The sequence below is a fragment of the Mus caroli genome, unplaced genomic scaffold (genome assembly GCF_978045245.1).
Source record: "Mus caroli unplaced genomic scaffold, Mus_caroli_1 scaffold_2, whole genome shotgun sequence".
NCBI lineage: Eukaryota > Metazoa > Chordata > Mammalia > Rodentia > Muridae > Mus > Mus caroli.
The window spans coordinates 146,377,261-146,401,308 of NW_028227257.1; the positions used below are offsets into that span (position 1 = coordinate 146,377,261).

A 24,048-nucleotide genomic window follows, 5' to 3' on the forward strand; every position below is an offset into this window, starting at 1 on the left:
AGTTTCAGTTTTACAATAGAAAAGTCCTGGGCAAAACAGTAGCAACAAGTATGATGGGACAAAGCAAATAAGAATTTTCTAGTAGAGAATACTTACATTTGAAGACTACATTATAAATCAATTAAAATAATGTGCTGGTAATTAAAAATCCCATTCATTCTTTAAAAGGAAAATAATATGCCAATGACATTTCCATGAAAGTGAAAATCAAGAGTCAAGTTGACAAGTAAAACAATTAAGCTCTCACCCAACGTCAATTTATTTTTAGCAAAACACTGGTATCAAGATTGTAAAATTTACCCCAAAGCCCTGACTCCACAGTGACACACCTCCTCCAAAAAGGCCACATCTCCCAATAGTGCCACTCCCTGGGCCAAGCATATTCAAATCACCAAACTATCATTTACTTGTATTTAATGACATACTTTAGGTTGTATAAAAATGAGAAATTTATAGCTAATACATTATAGAATTTTATAGCCAAAGTTTTATATTTGTATGTATTCAAGTAGTCCTATATTAAAAACCAATTTGGAGAAAGTAAGGCTGAACAATGAGCCGAAGTTTATGAAAATTTTGTACTTATGTTTAAGATTATTTCTGTTGTCTGGACTTAATAGGAGATAAATTAAGATAAGCAAAGTTGCCAAAGTCACACAGCAAGTTGCTAGTAAGACTTGAACCCAGGTCCGCCAAGGTTCACAGCCTGTGCTTGATCTCATTTGGAGGTAAAAGTGAGCTTCCTGTACTCAAAGTGCAGTACAGTCGTGAAGGCTATGCGAGATAGGACACAGTGCTTGGCACCGGTCCCACTGGCAGCCACAAACCTGAAGATTCACCTCTAGCTTCTCCACAAAGTTCTCCACTGGGGGCTGAGGGCACAGAAACTTACTTTTCTGTCCAGACTTCAGGGAGCTTATACAAGGTCTTGCCTTTTACATTACCCTATCTAATGAGACTGCTATTGTTTCAGTCTGGTATTCTGGCTCTTGCTGTCTATGTGTCTCTCTCCCATGTTTCTTAGCCATCTCCAAGGAAGTCTATTCCTACAAACTCTAATTTGAATTTCTACCATGCCTCAATGTCCGTCCACCACCTGCCCACATCCAGTGACAATTACTTCCATTAGGCCTTTTCAGTCAGTAAAATACTAACTAGGGGACAGGGAGGCAGAAAAATGTACTGAAGCAAACTTAGCAATTCGAGAACAATCTAGGGGCTGTGTAGGTGCCAGAGGCCCCGATGATCCAGCTCTCCCTCTCTAAGGGCTGTTTTAATAAATCCCAACAGGAACAGCAGCTAGCACAAAAGGTAACGCTTACCCACACCAGACACAGTTCCAAGCTTTCTATCTAATACCTACTACTGACCTGCAAGGTTGATAGAGTTTATCACCATTTAACTAAGCCAGAAAAACTTATGGAATCCACCAGGATCAAACACATCAATAAGGACAAGGTCAGACTGGGGAGCAGACTGGCTCCAAGGCCTTGATGATCTTTCCTGAATTGAGTAGTGGCTTGAAGGTCAGCCCTCAAAGAATGGGATCTACCTGACAGATAAGACCACACCAGTAGCCCTCCCTGACCATCACCTTTCATATGACATAGAGTCAAGTGTAGGCTTGGGAACAGTGTTGTGCAGCCTTGGTTCTCACAGCTCCACATTGATCATAATAAAAATAGGGCAGGCCAGGCGTGGTGGCGCACACCTTTAATCCCAGCACTCAGGAGGCAGAGGCAGTCGAATTTCTGAGTTGGAGGCCAGCCTGGTCTACAGAGTGAGTTCCAGGACAGCCAGGGCTACACAGAGAAACCCTGTCTCAAAGGAAAAAAAAACAAAAGGGCAGTTTTTCACAGTTGGCTCCTTAGTTTATTACTTACTGTCAAGCCTATTTTCCTAACACCTTCAGCTCAGGGTCTTTCCTGCTAGAGGAGACAGAGGTGGAAGGAAGAAAGGAAGGAAACAAAAAGGAAGAGCTAAGCTCTTCTCCCTTTGCTGACACAAACAAGACATGTCTCTGAAGACTCCTAACTAAAGGTCTCCCAGGCTTAGAATGTGGACCAGATAGGCAGGTGGGCGGCCACTCAGCCCAATACACACACAGAGAAAATGGTCTGCACTATTTCATCAGACAACTGAGAAAAGAGGCAGTTTCTTGATGCTTTTCTTTTAAGCTGGTGCATCTTTCAAAAGGCTGCTTGAAAATGAAGTCAGAATTTGGGCTGAGGTATAAGTCAGTAGTGGAACACTCACCTCACATATTGTCCTGAGTTCAGGTCTCAGCACAAATATTAATTTGTACTCACTGACTAACAACCCTGCGTACTTAAAGGCAATGACCCTAAGAAGTACTTCAACAGGACACAGGAATCCAGAAGACTGTTGTTACTTAAGAAAATCCAAACTCAGCAGATAGCCCAGTACTCTGTGCACCTCATGTGTTCATGCTTAGGTGCTTAACACATTTATGGTTTTGGTTTTGTTGTTTTTTGGTTTTTTAACAACTGTGTTCTTATTAGGTAGTAATCTTCATGAGAAAATAAGATTTTTCTCTGCCTAGAAGATGTCTCCATCTAGATTTCTGGCACAAAGTAACTATAGATTATAGGAATTAAGAGTATTGAAACACTTAACACTATTACAGTGTTAAGCAAATATAATGTAACACACAAATGAAATTGTAATTGTTATACCCTTGCAAATGGTTACAGGAAATCAGACAGCCTGAGGAGCTGCTCCATGTGTGAAGTGCCTGCTGCTGAACACAGTGGTGCACATCTGGGGTGGGGGCGAGGACATGGACCAACACAGGCAGATCCTGAGAGCTCTCTGGCCAGCCTACCTAGACAAAAATTTTAAGGGCCAGGTTTTTTGAGATATTGTCTAAGCCTAAGGTGGAAAAGCAACTGAAGAAGGTACTGGCCTCTGGCTTCACCTGTGTGTGTATGCATGGGTCCATGTGAGGGTTATCTCAGTTTTATTAGGAAGGCAGAACGACTTCATAACTTTTTAATTATTTTAAAAACTGTGTAATTTAAAATTATTCTAGGTGTTCTGTAAAGCTGTTGTTTTTGCACTTCAGAAATGAAAATGTGAGGGAAAAATAATGCTCTTTTTCAGATCAAATCTGACTTGAGAGCAGACATGAGGCAGCCACTGGTGAGGCTGGAGAGGCTGCTCCCAGCTCACCCCTGGCACCTGAGTCTATTCCTGCTCAAGGGGAGAAAGACCTAGAATTCTCACACATCGCATGCTGCACAATCCAATCTTCCTAAGTCTCAGACAAAGGAGTCTGTCTTAAAGGGACAGGAGAAACTCCTTCAGAGCAATCCCTCATTAGGACCATGAGTTTGCTGGTTTCAAACAGCAGGGGGTGCCAAAGGGATCACTATTAATCCCAGGAGATAGCCAGGAGAAGGAGATTAGAGGTGTAGGTTAAAAACACTTAGGTTAGACTCAAACCTGAGTGTGTGGGCTCACCCTTAGCTGTGGGACTCAGCAGCTCCACGGGCCCCACCTGCAGGCCTTAGCATTTCCTCAAATGGAAAGTGGAGGCAACAATTCAGAGCAGAATGAGCAGTGCTGCTGCAGATCATGAGCAGACATCTTAGCTAACACCACTGTTTGCTACAAATAGTGCAGACTCCTGAAGCAGCAATGTTTAGACTCATTGCTGCTCTGAATCAACAGGCTTTAAGAGCAATGGTTGGAACCCCTCTTGGGTCTTGTTAGGTAATCTATTAATAAAGATAGATATATCATTACATATAGAGTTATTTAATGATCTGTTGATTTTCAATATAGAGTCATTTTATATTCCAATGAATTTTATTTTATGTACGTACACATACTTTTCTGAGAATGATGTTTTAAGGCTTTCCCAGATTGACAGAAGCATAGAGCAGGCAGAGTCTAATGGAAGGCAACAATATGCATTTTCATTTAGGCTGGTGTCCTTGATTAGAAAGGGGCAAACCCAGATACTCCTTCCCAGGCTCCTGGTCACCACTGCTCACAGAGGTGACATCTGTAGACATGCTGTTCCCAGCTCTATCTCACAGGCTGCACATGTCCTGCACATGTCCTAGGTGCAGAAGCACAAAACAGCAATGCACATGCTCCCAAATTGTTCTGCAAGTAACCAGGTGAGCAGATGTTCCAGGCAACATACATAATTCCCCTGATAAACAAGGCTAGAAGGTCAGGTGACACACCAAGGAAGTACTCACATTCTAACAAAGAGCGACTCTTTGGAGGTCAGACCAGGAGAGGAGTATTTTTCAACCAGGGCCAAAGTACTGAAGCCAAACTTATGAATGGGCTCATTGGAATCCAGCGGCGGGAAATCCGTGTCGACCTCCCCATCATCCTCAGCAATATGCAGGCAGTAGGCACTGACATTGTCACTGAAAACAAAACCATAAAGGCAAGTGAGTGCTGCAGGAAGGGACATGTAACTAGACAGTATGACCCAGCCAGCACACCAACCCTGCTGTTCTCTACCCTCAGCCCAGGATGCGCTGAGAATCCCTAACACTTGTTAAAAAGACAAAGGTGTCTTTTTCACATGTGTCATTTCTCTAACATTTACTGGACACTTACTAGAGATAAGACCTAGAACCAAGTCCTTGAGATGAAAAGTGAGATTTAATGTTGGCTCAAAGGAAGCTCATAATACAGAGGGGGAGTAAGTCAGCACTACAGCACAGTACTACAGAGTACACTCGCAGACAAAGGGAAAGGCTGCTGGAGAGGCCCTGACGCACACTCAGGGAAGCCTGGTAACTAAGACCAGCCGCACATTTCCTTCCTTAAAAAGTAGCTGCTTCTGTGGGTAGGATCTGATTCCCAACACCATAGAACCTTAGCTGAATAAAAGCAAATGGCCTGATTTACCCTGGTGCTCATACCTGGTCCTTGGACCACTTCTGGACACGTTCTGTTCCTCTATCATGTCCAGTCAGAAGTCTTGTCCTTTTAGAATCAACAAACACCTTTCCCCTTGAGGGACAATAAAAAGGCAATTTATACATACTGATAGGACACTAACACAATTTACAAGTTAAAATTAGGGCTAGATATAGTTGGCAGAGTGCTCATCAAGTATGTATAAAGTCCTGTGTTTAATCCTCAGCACTGCATAAATCAGATGTGGAGGGTTAGTCTTGTAATCCCAGCACTTAGAAGGTAGAGGTAGAAGGATGACAAGTTCAAGGTTATCCTTGGCCACATAGCTAGCAGGCCTGGGATACACAAGACCTTGTGACTGCAAATAAATGAATGCTGAAACCATTGGTGTGCTCCAGAGAGGGCTGGGAAATCACAAGCCTGCTCGCATGCAGGCAGGCAGCTTCAGAAGCATAATCTAATAGTTCAGAAGGCAGGAGAACTCTAAATTCTGCAGCTCAAATTTGGAATTTTAATTATGTGATTGATGCTTTAATTAATTAATTCCAAAGTGTATGCTAATTGTTTAATTGGTTGCTTGATCTATATAGATCATTTTTTGAATTAAATGAGTTGATTTACAAAGTTTATTGATTGGATGTGACAATGAATTATTGCACTGACTACCTGATTTGCAATTTTCCCAGTTAATTCACAATCTTTAGCTGCAACTCTGTGTACTGAGAGACCCTAATTCAGGGAATCTACACTCAGTGTCTCTGTCAAGGCTGGGAAGTATTTATTGTATAAAACAGGTAATAGGGACAGAGGAAAATTAATGGAAACATAAATCTGCTAAGTGGATTGATAACTTTACATTGTCACTTTACATTACATGTGTTTGCAATGTTGGTAAGAAAAAAGTTCCTGTCTGAGTGTGGGAACTCCTAGATTTTTACAGCAATCTGTCTATCACAAAGTGTGTGCAGAAACAGATGCTCTTTAGAGGCGGAAATGGCATGGGAGACTCAAGTTAAATTATCAGCTCCGTGGCTCTTGGGCTACATGAGTTCAGAATAAGCATCAATAGTCCTATTTTCCATTTCTACATCCATAACAAGGTCCTAATGTCCTAATTCAGGATTAGATTCAGTGATGTATATAGATCCTATAGCAAGCACACAGAATCTAAAGATGAGGTAACTATAGTAATGTCAGATGGGAACCAGCTTAACAATGTACAGAACCGGGCAGCTCATTCTGGGCAGGAGGGTCTCTCTGAGTTTAATGGGGTTGCTATGCTGCAGCCTTGGGACAGCTGTACCTCTAGGGTTTTATGAGCAGGGGCAGATGGGATAGTTGTCAGCACAGATTATTTTTTGCCATGCAAATCAATCTGAGAGATGTCTGATTCCCCAGTACCACAGAGGTTCAAGGTATCAAGGCAGAAAGCCTAATACTAATATCAGAAGAATTCTGCTTTGATTGTCATGGGACACTCCTGAGTCCCCACAAAAACAAAGTCAACGAATACCAGAAAGAAGCTAAGGTCTGAGAGTAAACCAAAGGGTATGGCTCACCAATCCTGAAATACAAACTAGCAAGTAACTCATTCAAAAGTATCTACACTGTGTTTACTCTGTCCATCCTGAGGAGGAGGACTCCTGTATGACACAAGAGGAGTGAGGACATGACAGAGTTTAGCAGTAAACAAGGTTCTAAGCCTTCAACTAAAAATCTAAGGAGATAGTAACTAAACATTCCACTCTACTACCCGCTGGTTGGCTCCCTTGTGCCTCCACAAAGAAATCATCCCCAACAGAAGCTACTGTTGTTTTCTCTCTTGTGGAACTGCTTAGGATGCCTCCTGAAGACCTCCTAAGGCACAACAGGCGCTAGCTATACGCACTGGGTAAACTGGCTTTGACACAGCCACCAAGCAAAATTTCACATCTCACAGTGAAATCAGTCAGTGTTTCTATTTTAAACACTTGGAAACTGAGGCTGACTGAGGCAAAGCGGCTTGTTGAACATTGGATGGCACATAACTTTCAGAGCTGACATTCAAACCCAGGCAACCAAGAAGCCCTTGATCCCACCAATCCTGGGGCCCAAGCCATGCTGTCAAGATTTCTCAAGGTGATTACTTGGTGTCTGAGAAGGAAGCATGACACGTTAATTTTTGTTGTTCTTTTTAATGAGGAACTTGGAGAGATTTATGTGACCCTCCTCACATCTACAACAGGGGAAAGGAGACACAGAGAAGGAAGCTCGTGATGAGCTGGTTCATAGACATAGAGGGTGGAGAGGACTAAGGCTTTGTCACCTCTGTTCTGCAACTCATTGATCAAAGCAGAAACTGGTGGTATTTTGAAATGGGAGGGGAAAGAAAGCAGCTGTGGTCCCTGCTAAAGGCATCTACGGATCCCACAGGCCCTCTCCTGGGGCTCCATCTGAATGGCCGACATCTGCTCTTCATGATGACTAACCAAATCTCCCTGAGCTCCACCTTGCCTGAGAATGGGTTTCTTGATTTCTGTACAATCATTTGATCTCTGTCATAATCCAAGTCCATCTACTTTCTGGCATTTGGTCACTATTTCTAACCATCTGTGGCCGCACAGCTCCTTTTCCCTACTTATGCATCTACACTCCCAAAGAACATGGACTCTTCATGCTTACTGAAGAGTAAAATGGCTGGCACTTAGAAGTACTTAACAAATATTTGTTAAATGAGCGAGCACATGAATAAGTAGATGGAATCACTCTGAACAAAAGTAAGATAATATAAATGAGGTATGTGTTAACTAGAAGAGGGGTGAAGCTATCAGCTGATCTAGTAGGGAGCTCTGGGCATTATACATACCAGAGACCGCAGCTTCAGATAAGGGAGAAAGCAGCACAAGTCAAGGTGAAAGGATATTTTTTCAGGCAGGGTCTCATGCAACCCAGGCTGGCCTTAAACTTTCGATATAGCCAAAGCTGGGCTTAAGCTCCCACCTCTCCTTGCTTCTGCAACCAGACTGCTGACATTGCAAGCACATGTACCACCACGCATGGATTCTTAAAGGTCTGGGGGAGGTGTGCCACCAAGCATGGATTCTTAAGTAGAGGAGGGCACTTCAAGATATGAGTACCAACATCCCATATTTTGATGGATAAAAACAGTATAATGATTGCAACTATATAAACAATTGAGTCGTGTTCACAAAGACTATAAACTGTAAAAAGGGTCTTCAACGGCTATGGAAACATCTGTCATGTGGAGTTTTCTTTCTACCGTCTGTACTTTCCAAATGTCCTATTCTCCTTTTCATTTTCTTATAAAAGAGTTAGGAAAAGTCTGCAGCAAGTTACCTTCCTAACCTCCAACTTCCAGTGCTGCAGCCGCATGTGTGCCTTACTATTTCTCAGCACAGCCGCAGGTTCTAAGCGCTCACTACACGATCAAACTCTGGAATTACAAAGGAAATAATCCTATCTGCTGCACAAGGGTCTTATAAAGATTAAATTACTTTATTCATTGTAGTGTCTAGCATGAAAAAGGATTCTCATTTTGCAAGATTTCTTCAACAAGTCTTCATCTTCTGGTTACAGCAAGGCACAGAGAGCAAGGAGGCAGTTAAGTCTACATTCCTGTCTGACTGGTACCTGAGGATAGATATCCAGACTAACAAGCAGGAAGAGAGAAACAAGAGACTGAGTTCTAACAATGGGTAGGCCTGGGAGAAGAGACAGCCAATCGGCAAGAGGATGGGGCTTTGAACCCGGAGCAGGAGTAAAAATGGAGCCTGTGGGCAGAGCCTTTGGGCAGAAGAGATGGAGACATGCAAGCAAACCTTCAGTGAATATAGCAATTTGGTTTCACGTATCTATATATCAATAATTGATGGCAATTCAATTTTTTTCCATTGGGAAAAATGTATTTCACTGAGTGACCAATATTCCTTTCTGTTCAAAGGCTGGCTTGACTTTTATGAAGTGACAGAAGCTTGCAGCCTATATACAGATAACATTTAATTCATACATGAAAATTCAGGAGTGTTCCAGGAAACACCCCAGATTTTTCCCTGATTTTATCTGGTATGCTCATAAAAATTCAGGTTTCTTTGGAAATGCAGGGAAAAATCCTTTGCAGTATGATAACCACAGACAAATGCTTAGCACTTGGTTTTGTTTTTACACAGCATTTTGAAATGTCCAGAGCTTTCAGTACCAGGGTCCTGTTGGTTACTGGCCAATCAATATTAAGAGTCTGCTGGGCATTGGTAAGGGGGAAGCGGAGGTTACTGAGAGGACTGTAACTCAGGTTGATCTCTGAAGTCAGAGGGAAAAAATTAAGACCATCAAATTTTCTATTTCTCCAAAACCCACACAAAATGAATGGTAAGAATGCTAAATATTATTGTAAGGTTCAAAGCACAGCAACCTCACACAGAAGTGGCTCTAAGTTCCCCAGGATAGCAACTCCAGAGAGAAAACACCTGCTGGCTGCTATCTTTCCTCTGCCCTGGGGGCTTCTGTCTCTTCAAACCCAAGGGCCTTCTTGTGCAGACGGCTTTGTTCCACCATGAGAGGGTCTCCATTCTTGTTTTCATACCATACCATGTTCCTGTATAGAGCTCTGTTGTCTTGCACATGTTTATAATTGTATTTACATCCTTATTTGCTAATTCTATCATTTCTGCTCACATAAGTCCTGTGTATAGTTTTGAATTAGTCTTTCAAATAAATTTACAGAAATGGCAGGATTCTGAATTTCACAAACACATAGTCTATTATAAACTTTTCCTGTGGACATTTTTTTCAATCCCACTACCAGCAGGACATTTCAGAAACATAAATGTGGAATTGTCACCTCCTGCATAAAGCCTTTCCCTACCTTTAGAACCTGTCTTCTACAAGAACACATCTTCCACTGTGCTCTGCTGCCTTCCGTTCCAGAGCGCATACCCTGGGCTCAGCCAAACCTTCTGCTAGCAGTTCCCTCAGCAGGTGATATGTCAGCCTCATCTCTTGTGTGGTCCCTCAGCCTGAAGGCACCATGTTCTTAGATGGTCAAGTCACTATAATTTAGCTTAAACTTCATCACTGCTGGCAAATCTTCCCTGACTGCTCCTACCCCAGTGCAGTACAGAGCACTAGAAAGGTTTATTTCCATGTCCCTGGAACACTGGATGTTCATTGTTCTGTAAGTCTCAATGAAACAGAAGTGAGTATGTATGATCTGATATCTGTCTAAACCAACAACTGGACCCTTGAGAGCACAGACTTTGATTATCTGTACCCCAAAGCCCAGCATAGGGATAGCGCTGACAGCATGCAATATTGAGGGAAGGCAGGCAGGTAGCATCTCTGCTATGAGCTGTGGCTGTGGCATCTGTCTTAGGGCTTCTATTGTTGAGACAAAACACCAAGACAAAATCCACCAGAGGCAGGTGGATTTCTGAGTTCGAGGCCAGCCTCTACAAAGTGAGTTCCAAGACAGCCAGACCTACACAGAGAAACCCTGTCTCAAAAAAACAAAACAAAACCAAAAACAACAACAACAAAAGAGCATATTATGATCCATTACTGGAGGAAGTCAGGCTAGGAACTCAAGTAGAGTTGGTACCTAAAGGCAGGAGCTGATACAGAGGCGATAGGGGAGTGTTGCTTACTGGCTTGCTTCCCCTAGCTTGCTCAGTCTGCCCCACCCCCTTTTAAAATTTTATTTATTTTTTTCACTTTACATCCCAGTATCGGCACCCCAACCCCTCACATACATCCTCCCTCAAGTCCCCCTCTCCTTCTTCTCTGAGAATGGGGAGGCACCCCCCCCCCCATCAAATACCACCATAAGTCACCATAGGACTAGGCAAATCCTCCCTCTGAGGCCAGACAAGGTGACCCATCAGCCTGCCTTCTTATAGATGCCAGGACCACCAGCTCAGGGATGGCGCCACTCACAATGGGCTGGGTCCTCCCACGTTATTCACTAATTAAGAAAATGCCTTACAGCTGGATCTCATGGAGGCTTTTCCCCAGCTGAGGCTCCTTTCTCTGTGATGACTCTAGCTTGTGTCAAATTAACATACAAAACCAGCAGTACTGCATCTGTTCACCATGCTGCTTTTAAGAAGAGCTTCACAGCTGGGCAGGGTGACACACGCCTTTAATCCTAGCACTTGGGAGGCAGAGGCAGGCAGATCTCTGTGAACTAAAGGCCAGCCTGGTCTACAGAGCAAGTTCCATGACAGCCAGGGCTGTTATGAACTATGCAAAGAAATGTTCCATCCCCCCTCTCTTAAGCAGCTTCATTTATTTGTACAGAATAGTTAAGAGCAAGGGAAATAGGGCAGGAGAGAGATGGCTCAGCAAATAAAGGCTAGGCTCACAACCAAAACACTAAAGCCTCGGAAATAAGCAGCTCTAGTTCAGATCTTGACTGACAACTCTACCATACTCATTCCCTGCCTGTGCTGTGCAATAAAACAGACGGTGACTTGGGAAGTTACGTAACTCCAAGTTCTCAGTTTCCCTATGGCAAAAACATTACTCATGACTTCCAAAACTGCCAGAAGTAGTAAGACAATGAACTAAGAGTGTTTTAGCACACAGTGAGACACACTATTTTATCTATCAACCATCACCTAGAAGTGAGCAACCCTAGCAGTTTGTAAACTGAGTATTGGCTTGCTTTCTCTTCCACTCGGCAACTACAATGTCTGCAGTAACTCTTATATCTATTATTTAAATCAGGAAATGAGGGTTGGAAAGATGGCTCATCAGTTAAGAGCTACTTTTCCAGAGGACCTGGATCCCTGCCCTAGCACCCACTTGGCAGTTCACAACTGTCTGCAACTCTAGTCCCAGGAGATCTGATACCCTCTTCTGGCCTTTGTGGGCACCAGACATGCAAGTGGTATGCCAACATATATGCAGGCAAAATACCCATACACATAAAATTAAAATTAAAAATGGTGAAAATGGTGGGGGATTCTAGTGAGGGAAGGGAAAGGAGGTGAGCACAGAGGAAGGGAGTCAAATGACAGTAAAGGTATCTGAAAAGCCCTAAGAAACTGTACTACTAACCTCTACCTACAAGCTCCTTACTACACTTAAATTACTATATAAATAGACATGTTTGCCTTAAATAAAATGTTCACTCTGTCCACTTTACTAAGCCAGGATAGTCCCTCATCCCTCATCAAGGAAACTTCTCTTTTCAACAGCTAGAGACTGGATGCAGAAAACTACAACCAATCAAAATGCAGAGTTGGGGAGCCTAGTCCCAACAGATACATCTTTACCTCGTGCACCTAAGGCTCAAAGATCATTGCAGAAGAGGAGACTGTTAGGAGGCAGAGGAATAGGAATTTTGCTCTGAGATTGTCAGAATGTCAGAAGCTACAATCTAGACTCATAAAGTCTCCATGATTGCCTAAAATATGAGCTAAACAAAAAAAATATGGATAGACATGGCAAAATGGGTGAGGCTAGGGGATAAGATGCTACACAAAGAACTACAGACATCTAGGGAAAGCTGAGAACAGAATAGTCTTTTCCATGGAAGAGCACACCAACTGCTTATCTAATACCAAACAGTCACCCCGAACAAGTAATAGTATACAGACTGAGCAGGTTGTTATTATGTATTTAAGAATACACAGGCACAACAACAATAAAGAAAAAGAGACCTTGAATTTGAAAGAGAGCCAGTGGGGGAAGGGTGGTGGTGGTGCTAGATGAGAGCATTTAGAAGGAGCAAAGGGAAGGGAGAAATAAAGTAATTCATTATATTAAAATCTCAAATAATAATTTTCTAAAACTAAATAATAACAATAAATAGTAAAATACAAACAAACAAACAAAGGAAGCAGGGAGATCTCACCAGGTTGGCAGTCACTGGTGAGTAAAGGTATGTGAGAGACAGAAGCTCTCGTTCTCATCTTGGAGAAGGCCTCCCTTGCATGGCAGGGCTGAACCATTTGTGTAGATCCGAAAGTTCCCATGTGCGCGCTCCCATCTGCTTCTCACATCACTTACTGCAGTGTTCTGTACAAGCTCACAGAGACACAGTGCAGACTCCAGTTCACACCTGTGCTACAGATCTTGAAACTTCTCTGGGATGCTCACTGAGTAAGTCAAGCTCTCCGTTTGTACCAGCTCTGAACCTCTCTGTTTTCTGTGACTCTGTTTCAACACGGGTCCTCAGTGGCCATGTTGAAGACCTTCCTCTTTTCACTAACCCGAGGCTTTAGTAAACATCTGTACACAGAAGTCTCCCAGATTCATACTCCCAGTTTGTCTTCCTCTTCTCTGAACCACAGCAACCAAATACAAAGGACCATCAAACTAACAGGCAGAAGACTAAACTCACAGTGCTCTGTCCCTGCTCTCCACACTGTGACTACCAACCACCTACTGTAGCCAAGTACAAGTAGCCATCCAAGACTACTGTAAGGCTCCTTATCTCATCACAGGGGACCACAGCACATAGGCCAAGTCTGAAATCTAGGCCATCATCTTGGATACTGCTTCTCTCCCAGATTCCCCTTATCTAAGTCACCCCTACATACTGGAGTTTTACCTCACTTTAGAAGCTGTCCACTCCTCTTAGTCTATTTGCCCTCTTCTCCTTGCCTTTCTCTCTGCTGCAGGCACAGCAGCCCACTGCTCCCTCCATCACAGGCCTCTCTCAACGCAGAGGCTTCTGCTGCCCCTTCCAGGGCATCTCTCCCTGACTTCAGCTTAGGCACCCAGGAACAGCACCCTTTCCTTAAAGCACTGAGCTCCATTATGTGAAAAAAATTCAGCACCGTGAATCAGCAAATGCCCGAGACATAGCAAACACTCAATGAATGCTGGGAAATGCATGGATTCATACAAGAAAGAAGTGAAATGTGCCAGATACAAGTGCCATGACACTAGGTAATCTCTTCTACCCAACACACTCCAAGTTTCTGAGTGAAGTGACAACATTCCTCTTGCTCCCCATTTTACCCTTCCTCTATATATCTAGGGCCTATAGTCTCAAAACCATTTCCTGAAGGAATGGAAGGTGATAAAGTCTATAAATATCAGTGGCAGCCAAAGATGAGCAGGTAAGAAATGTAGGTGCTCCACCGGGCTCTGGAGATTAAGCAGGATATCAAGAGAAGAAGGCAGAAAGGCATATCTGACTAGAGAACAGTACACACAAGGAACTGTAGCCAGTTTAAATGGGAAGCCTTAACATGCATAGGAATGCACAGGAGGGCAAAAGGGGAAGGGCTACTGAAGCTAGTCACATATTTAAGCAAAGGCTCTTAGAGATGACTAAGGAACATAGAGTGGAGGCAGTGAAAGTGAGAGTAGACTGAGGTGTGAACTCAGAGGAGACAGATAAGAAGTACAACCTGCCTAATACCACCATCCACTATGCGATATCTGAGTACCACACCACAGTGCAATCACTTGCAATAAGAGAGTGCTAACTCACAGTTCTGCGTGAATGACTGCTAGAAAATTGTAGGCTACAGATTTTCTCATTTAAAAAAAAAAAAAAAAAACAGTCTGTTATAGTGTACACTGCATTTTACACACAAGAACACTATACTGTTTGGAACCTTAGTAACACATACAAAATCAGCCTGCTGCAGCAACACCAGATTTAAAAACAAGGCCATAGCTCTGTATTTTACACTTTATTTGTAAAGTTTTGTTTGTTTGTTTGTTTAAATGTGAGTACACCGTCACTCTCTTCAGACACGCCAGAAGAGGACACTGGATCCAGTTACAGATGGTTGTGAGCTACCATGAGGTTGCTGGGAATTGAACTCAGGACTTCCAGAAGAACAGTCAGTGGTCTTAACCACTGAGCCATCTCTCCAGCCCTGTATTTACAATTTTAACTACTATATTGCACTCTGACAAAAAGAAGAGACAAAGATGCTAACATGTTTCAGAGTGTCTATGAAAAATGATGTTTGATGCTTAATGAGATAAAGTCTTAACTATACAAAAATCACCAACTCTCCTCAAGGACTGCAGATAGCTGATGCTGAGACTGGTAATGCAACTCTACCATAGGATGGGAATCTGCACCACCTGGCTAGACCACTGCTTGGTCTATTCAGCACTGTTCAATTACAAGCTGTAAGTGGCTACTATGCATTTCTCAAATGGCATGTCTGAGTGGACATTAAATTGCAAATAGATACCACAACTTAAAAATTTACAACTACAATAAAATTTATAAGTGTGTTTTATGTATAAAAACTTTTATAATGGTGACAGATGTGTGTGTGTGTGTGTGTGTGTGTGTCTTTTTAAAGACAGGGTGCCAGGTAGCTTACACTGGTCTGCAACTCCCTATGTCATCAAGAATGACTCTGAACTGATCCTCCCTCTTCTCCCTCTCAAGGGCTGGGATCAGAGGATTGTGCCCTCATGCCCTGTTTTACAGAGTGCTAGAGATGATCCTCAGGGCTCCCTGAATGTTAGTTAGGTAAGCATGCTCCCAATGGAGCCAAACCTCTACACCCCTATCCCAATGCTGAAATGATTTTATTTTGAACAAAATAAAATACATTAAATAAAATTTAAGTTCATCTTTTGCTAATTTTAAAAATGTGACCAGAAAATCTGAAATTACAAACATGACTTCTGCTTTCAGCTTACGTCTTATTTCTTCTAAATAGTGTGGCTCTGCGCCCAGCTCCACTACTGAGCACGGTGGTAGTCTGCAAGGGCTATACGACTATAGGACTATAGGACTATAGGAACTCATCAGGCTTTTAGCGGCTCACCTATCAGTTGATAAACACCAACAGTAGATAACAAACTAGAGAAATGACGTGAGTCTAGGGGACTGCAGAAAAGAAAAGGCGGGAGTGAGAGGGGTGCTCCAGTATACACGAGCCATGATATATGACCGAAGTCTGTTTACAGACGATGGGAATAATCAAAAATTACCCTTGAAGAAGCCCTTAAATTATCTATAAAGCAGAGTAAATGCAGCTCTGTGTGAACAGCAGGTGTATATCTCAAGTTCCTGACAGGGAAAAACCTCACTGAGTTTTCTTTTTCTTACACAAATGGGTGTTATTCAAAAGATATGTTCCATTCCTGAAGCTAATGGAAAAAAACAAACTAAGGAACGTTTTAGCAAATCTTATAGGCCAGAAGCAGTCAGTTGGTCATCAGCAGAGGGGCAAAGGAAGTTTAATGGAGAAGAACAGTCATTCCACAAATGGGGCTGGAGCAACAAAGGTATCCACATATAAACCAGTCATCCAAATACAGCCCTCCCCTCCAGGCTGAACCCAAGGCATATTCTTTTCTCTACTGTCTTCTTGCAGCACTGAGGCCTGAACCCAGGACCTCACTCCTTGTGCATGTTAGGCAAGTATTCTACCACTCAAAGACACCCCAAGTCCAGGTTCATAGATCTAAATAAGAGGCACATAATCATACAACTTCTAGAAGGAACTATTTCTAGGAGAAAAACTGATGAGACCCTGGGTTTAGTGAGGACCTTTTAGATACAACGCCAGGACCAGCCAGCTGGCTCAGCAGGCAAGGGTGCTTACCCCAGGGCACATGTACACATGCACATAGGCACACACAAATGTACAAAGTTAAACAAAATGGATATAACACCAAAAGCACCATCTAGAAAAAAGGAGCTGGTAAGCTGAAGTCCATTAACATTAACAAACACATTGGAAGGAATGTCTCTGCGAAGCATCTGAAAAAGAACTTGTCTTAGTTAGGGTTTTACTGCTGTGAACAGACACCATGACCAAGGCAAGTCTTATAAAAACAACATTTAATTGGGGCTGGCTTACAGGTTTAGAGGTTCAGTCCATTATCATCAAGGTGGGAGCATGGTAGCATCCAGGCAGGCATGGCACACGCAGAGCTGAGAGTTCTATGTCTTCATCCAAAGGCTGCTAGTGGAAGACTGACTCCTAGGCAATTAGGGTGAGGATCTTAAACCCACACCCACAGAGGCACACCTACTCCAACCAGGTCACACCTCCAAATGGTACCACTTCCTGGCCCAAGAATATACAAACCATCACAGAACTGTATCTAAAAATTATATCTAAAAATACAAAAAATTCTTAAAACTCGACAATAAGAAAACTTAATTTCAAAATGTGCAAAACCTCTTACCGCTCACCCAAGCAGCCGAGCAGCAGTCAAGCACAAACAGCTCAGCACCATCCATCAGGGACTGCAAATCGCATGAGATGACCTCTGCATACCCATAAGGATAGTTACAGTCCAAATGCCAGCTGCACCGGATGCTGGGGAGACTGTGGGCAGTACAATTCTAGATGCTCACTGATGGGAAGGCCAAAGGCCAGAGCCTTCCGAGAGAGAGAGAGAGAGAGAGAGAGAGAACTAGCTGACAGGTCTTACGACACAGGTTTACCTGACCATGCAACCCATAATTGTGCTCCTAGGTACTTGTTCAAATGAGATGAAAACTCACATACACACAAAACCGGCATAGCTTTCTACATAATGGCCAAAAATTTTGGAAGGAAGAGATAGTCTTCAGCGGAAACACAAAAGAAAAAAAAAGTGTATTCTGCTATAAGAAGAAATGAGACAGCTGGGCATGGAGAACACCTGCGGTCTCAGTACTAAGGAGACTGAGGCTTGAGGGAATGCGTGAGCCCAGGAGAGATCTTGGAGAGGAGCTTTAATCTGTGTCTCTAATCCTTAAACCAAATAATCAAAACTCAAGGCAACCTGGAGAGATTTCTTTTTCCCTCAAAATCATGGACTACATACAAAGAAATTCGAGTAAGGCCTCCAAATCTAAACAAAACTTCGTAAGGCACAAAATTCAATCAGTGTGAATACTGAAGTGTGAATTGTTCAATCTGGTCTGTAGATAGACTTAAGTATTTTCAGTTAGTGTCTCCCCAACTGTTTCTCTCAGAATCAGCATATCAAAATCAGGAGGAAATCAGGCTAAATCCCATAGTTAGGTTTTATACAACAGTTCACAAATACAAGAAAGAATAAAGAATGCCAAGAATCCCAGCCAACTTCTCCATTCCTTCCCTGGAGCAAGTTGGATGCTGCAGTTTTCACAGAACAGGGCAGCTGAACAATACTCTTGTATAAATGGTTTTCTTGACAATCAAACCAAAATTGGAGGGAAGTTCTTACAAGCATCTAGCAATTTGGTCCCCGTGAATGAGGTACTCTTCCAAAGACCAGCCCACTGGGAAAGACCAAATAAGGATGTATTCCAGAGCATCAACACTAACAGGCTGAAAAGAAAATCCTTCCCACACTGCCCCACAGGAAGGGATTTCTATTTATTTTACAGACTGGCTTACACCAAAAAGGACCAAGAATCCAGTGTTTCCTGTGTCACAAACTGTAAAACTGAAAGGCCCGTGGCTTAACTTGGTGGAGGGACTGATGAGTGGGGGAAGGAGGGTGGTGTGTGACTACCGAAATGTCAGCAAGGAAGCTCCCCCCCTCAGCCCCCCCCCCCCCCCCCCCCGCAGACACTGACAAAGCAATGTAAGAGATAAGAAGATAAGAGGTCATCACCCTAGGAGGGACCTGGCACACACATAACCTAAGCTCATCACCAATTTGACCCTTCCTTTCATTTTTAAAAAAATTAGTTTTCATTTTGAAAAAATAAGCCTCTTCTTACCAACTATGAAAAAATAAGGAAGCTAAATCATTTGATTACCAAATGAAATACACATAATTTAAAATATGAAAAAATTACATTAAGTGTATTTTACCACAATTTCAATTCTCTAAATATATATGCCAGGAAGTTGTTTTCAGAAATGTCAGCTTGGATGACCACAGTTTTTGAAATTTGTTCAAATTAAAGTTTGAATTTAAAAGGTTTTTCTTTTAATTTGTGGTAAGACAGACAGACATTTTAAAGTTCTCTTATTTGAGCAATTTGCGACAATATGAAAAGCTCAGTGTGTAGCACTGTGTTATTTAATCAGTGACTTGAGGGGCTGCTACAAGTGGATGCTTGGGGCTGGAGAGATGGCTCAGCAGTTAAGAACACTGACTGCTTTTCCAGAGGTCCTGAGTTCAATTCCCAGCAACCACATGGTGGCTCACAACCATCTATAATGGGATCCTATGCCCTCTTCTGATGTTTCTGAAAACAGCAAAAGTGTACTCACATACATAAAATAAATCTTAAAAAAAAAAAAAAAGGTAGATGCTTTTAAGTCTTGTGTTGTGTATAGTTAATAGCTTCAATATACAAAGTATTCTAATCCTGTGTATTGCTCCTGCACATTTTCTGTTTTGTTTTGTTTTTCTTAAATAATGTATTGTGACTTTTTATGTGCTTCAAACTATCTCCCCCAACTCCTAATTTTTCTTACAAATTTTCCCTGGTCCATAACATTCTTTCTTTTCTTCTTTTTTGTTTCCTTGGTTTTTTGAGCAGGGTTTCTCTGTGAAGCCTTGGTGGTCCTAGAACTCACCCTGACTAGTATTCTTTCATTTAATGCTGCAGAATATTTCCATTTTGCATTTTAAAATCAGCATATAAACCAATCGATTTCTCTATATGCTTTTCACAATGTTCTGTTCTGCTGATCCTCTTATCTGGCCCCTCCCCCTGGCTGACAGGCTCTGGCAGGAACTGTACTGAAGTGGCCTGTTTCAGAAGGGCATTGACAAGGCCATGCGTTTTCTTCCTTTGATGCATAATGCTAGGTAAACACAGTAAAAATTATTATGTTACTTAGGTGGGCCATTCCTCATTTCGGCATGAGTTTTAGGGCAGGCTGGTCTACCTAGAAAGTTTTAGGACAACAATAGAGATTACACAGAAAAACTGTCTGACAAAACAAAAAGAAAAACAACAACAGCAAAATTCTACTGTCTGACTCATCTCTGGCACCTGTGGACGGGAAGGACAAGCAGAAGGAGCATAGGACAGATTTTTAATTCAGAAGGAAAAAAAGGAGGGTCTAGACTCTGTGCCATTTTATGCTAGAGAGAGCATCATAACACTAAAAACTTTCTTTAAAGCCAATTTTATATAATGTATATATGAATTTATATATGCATATATGACATATATTATATAAATATACTTTAAACGGTGGCATTACCCTGGTTAATAATACATATGAATAAACATATCCTTTTTGTGTATGCTTTTGAGACAGGGCCTGACACTAAGGCCTCACTCTGTAGTCCAGGCTAGCCTGAAGTTTGAAACCATGCTTCTGCCTCTGTCTCCAAATGCCAGAAGCGCGTGCACCACCACATCAGGTCCTTTGCTTCTTTATTTTCTCCCTTGTGCTTTGCCTGTCTGATAATCTTACCTTTTCTCTAGCTTTTAGAAACTGTAAGTACGTCTCTGCTTTTAGTGGCATTTATTTATGTGCTGTATTTGTGAAGGACAGAGGTCAACACCTCATATTTTCCTCTACAAACTCTACCTTGTTGGGAGCCCTCACTGAATTGACTAGGCTGACTAGCCAGCAGGACTCTGGGATCTTTCTGATTCTACCCTCTAGCACCCAGGAAAAAGCTAGCACAGTACTGCATGCATGGCATCCCAGCTCGGGGTAGGCAGAGTCAAACAAAGACTCCTGAAGCTTGCTGGCCAATCAGCCTAGACTAATTGATGAACTCCAGGCTAATAAGAGTTTCAAAATACAAGCTCTAGCTTCCACATTCATTTGTGTATATGTACAAGCACACGCACATACATACACACATACCACAATTTCACCTCATGTTCCTCATGAAGAACCATTAATAAAAAGTAGTGTCTTCTAGCATGTAATATATTTATGTTATTTTAAAATTGAAAAATGTTTCAAATATGTCCAAGTTAGAGTTAGTTCTACTATAGAAAATACTGATGGCTATAGCACAGATGATTTGTTTTAGGTCCTCTAGTTTTTAAAAGCAAGGGTTCCAAGTGCACAGTGTGACTGTGTGGCCTCTGTCAAGTGTCTGACGTGAAGGGCCATGTGTGCTGTGATACATGGCCTCTGTCAAGGGACGAGGTGGGTAACCAGGAAGCTGGCTTACAGCTGCTCCTCAGCGCTCTGGAGGTAGAGCAAGGAAGGTCTTCTGGTGCCTGCTGCAATGGATGGAGTTGGCTGTGTGTGCACCCGTGCTTGCTGTACAGGGCTGGGCACCCTCTTTACAACTTTGCAGTTCTTACTTCTCTACACCCATGCTGCCCTACAACACGGCACCAGTATGTGCCAGCACCAGGGAGCATTTACTTCTGCTGCCTGACACACAAAGTAGATTTTTGCTGCTGTTACACTTTTTAAAAATGTACCGTTCTTACTTAAAATTTTCATTTGTAAATGATTATAAACTCACAAGAAGTAAAAGCATCTCCTCTGAATCTTTTACGTAGTATCCCCCGCTCATGTAATTATAATCTAATATCAAAACCAAGGAAATTGACATGTGCACAATACTTATAACAAGACAACAAGTCTCACTCAGTGTCTGCCAGCATGTGTATATGTGTGTCTGCTTGCATGCGAATAACAGAGGTCTTTTATACCATTGCCTACCAAACACTGTCTCCATCTTTTGAACCATTTACATGCTCTCTGTCTCTGTTCTTCTGTCACTTTGAGTATGTGACATAAGGAAAGGAAATCACAGGAGATGCAACCTTCTCCAAGTAACTTAGAGCTATCAGTGGAGTTGTGTGTTTCAATAGCGTGTTCCTCTTAGCACCGAGCAGTGTTATGTTGTTTGGGTGGAGTGTGGTGTTTAATGGTGTAACTTGTGGAGATTATGCCAGTTACTTCCAGCTTTCACTATGATTCTATCATTAATTCATACAGAAAAATATAATAATAACAAGTTATCAACCAGCAAGAGAGCTGGACTGAACTGTACTCCTGAGAAAAGTTGAACTTCTACCCTCTGGTACCGACAAATGTATCAGTACACTGCACCTGAGTGGGGCATAGCATAAATCTATCCTTCTCTTGAACATACCCTCTCTCTACCTCAATATAACTTTTCCTACTGTCCCTCCAGGTTTCACTTTGGCTGCCCAGGATCAAGGGAGCAGGGCCCCACATTAACTCTGAGACACACCCCTGGATCTTCTCAAAGCATCTGCTCTTACATGCTGCTCGCTCTCTGTGGTTGTTGCCATTTTACCTTGGGTCACACACATTTTACCTTGGAGACAGAGAAGCTGTTCTCCTCTCCTCTATTTCCAGATCCAGCACAGTTCCACCATAGTATGTGTGGAAGGAAAGAACTGGGCACTGGCAGAGATCACTGGATTAAAATATCAATCCTGCCACCTTGCTGTGTGATTTAACAAAGCTATTCAGCCTGAGTTTAGTTTCTATTCCTATAAAATAGAGTAACAGTTCAGCTCCTGTCTCTTACTTCATAGCCGTATAACCAGGCCCAGTTGAATCATGTCTGTCAGCTTCAGTGGCCACACCAGACAGCGTTTTCAAGGTTTCAGTTCAGATGTTACCCCATTCCTTGTTCCTCATCTCTCCTTCACACTGAGAAGGGCCTGCATCTCAGCACCTTTTAAGGAACAGCTACCAATCTCTAACCTTTGTCTGAGCCTAGTGAGTATCTCAGTTGGAATGGCTCTCTATTGCCACCAGAGCAATAGAAATGATTTTTACACCCAAACTTACTTGGGGAAATGGAAGGCAGTCTCAGAAAGAGTTCGAAAGTCACCAGACATAGTGGTGCACATCTGTAATCCCAGCACTCAGGAGGCTGTGGCAGGAAATACCTGACCTACACACTTCACATTAAGGCTCTGACAAAGAAAGAAGAAAAGATCTAGAAGAAAAATCTTCATGTGCAAATTTAATATATCTAAAATAAAATTTTAATCTAAAGCTGACTGGATCACACTCAGTTAAATAAGGGCTGTGGAAACTTTCTACCATATTTTGCTGTGTCCCAAACCCTATCTCTAGGAAGATGATAAACCAGAAGAGTTTTATCAGGAAAGGGTGTAGGCAGGGCCGTGAAAGAGGCTAAATGTGCAGGCATGGAGAGCTCACTTTCCAGCAAGGTATTTTTAACTATAACTGCTAAATATAGAATACGGCTTAGAGATAGATAGAAAAGTCAAGTCACTACTGACAGAGAAAGCTCAGACTCACACCAACGTTCTGCAGCAGGCAGACAGCCACACAGCACCCTGACCTGGGGTCAACCCCAATGGCCATCTTATGAGGAGAGACTTCAGCAAACACCTGAGCCTAATTCTTTCCTTCAAGACAGAAAGGACCAGGACACCCACCTTCATGGATGCAAGAATAAACAGGTTACCAGGGATGAAGTGGCCAGATAAGTGCCAGCTCACGGCAAATGCTCAGACACCAGTTCACTCTCATTTTCTTTCATGATACTCTTTTTGTGCCCCCCCCCAGTATTTATTTATTTTTATGTATATGAGTGATATGTCTTCACACACACCGGAAGAGGGAATCAGATCCTATTACAAATGGTTCTGAGCCACGATGTAGGTGCTGGGATTTGAGCCTGGGTCCTGGAAGAACAGTCAGTATTCTTAACTGCTGAGCCATCTGTCCAGCCCCTTCCATGTCACTCTTATCTATATGAATTCATTTCCTTGTATTCATATCTGGAAACCTGTACATTAACTCTGCAAGTAGGACCTGGGGGAGGACTCTGAGCTAGAGTAGCATGAAAGTCCGATCCTCCAGCTAGTGCCTAGAGAGACTGTCATGGCCAAGAATGCAGCTTTGGTGGCTAAGAAACCTGTAGGAACTAGAGCAGGGGAAGAGAAAGAACAAAGGATTACTTGAGCTTTGGCTCCCGTCCTTCACTTGTGTACTGCCAACAGACGAGTCCGATGAGGTCCTGCACCCTGGCGCTGGCCATGGTCACGACGGTCATCGGCAGCAGTCTGTCCTGGCTGGAGTGCAGGGGGAGGTAGACGTCGATCTTCTTAGTAGCAGTTGTACCCACGTGGCCCTGTGAACGGAGCACACACATGACAGTAAAACACACAGCTGAGGTCTTGCAGGCAGTAAGGATCCTAGCACAGCCATTTCTCACACAGACTTGCCCTCATCCTAGATAGTCTCAAGGGGGTCAAAGTGTACGTTCAGAAGGTGATGCTCAGGACTACTTGAGAACAAGTATGAGTGTGAGCAGAGCTGGTGCTTG

The 24,048-nt window shown here is 42.6% G+C and overlaps 1 protein-coding gene across 7 annotated transcripts in view; it reads right to left on the minus strand.

Moving 5' to 3' along the window:
• Mapkap1 (MAPK associated protein 1) overlaps positions 1–24,048 on the minus strand; it is a 209,598-nt gene that overhangs the window by 100,088 nt on the left and 85,462 nt on the right. For all 7 annotated transcript variants that reach the window (XM_029473510.2, XM_021184032.3, XM_021184047.3 and 4 more), the window contains 2 exons: positions 23,681–23,853; positions 4,233–4,409 (listed from right to left, as the gene is read on the minus strand). In XM_029473510.2, the coding sequence (XP_029329370.1) occupies positions 4,233–4,409; positions 23,681–23,853 (350 nt within the window). The remainder of the gene's footprint in view (positions 1–4,232; positions 4,410–23,680; positions 23,854–24,048) is intronic.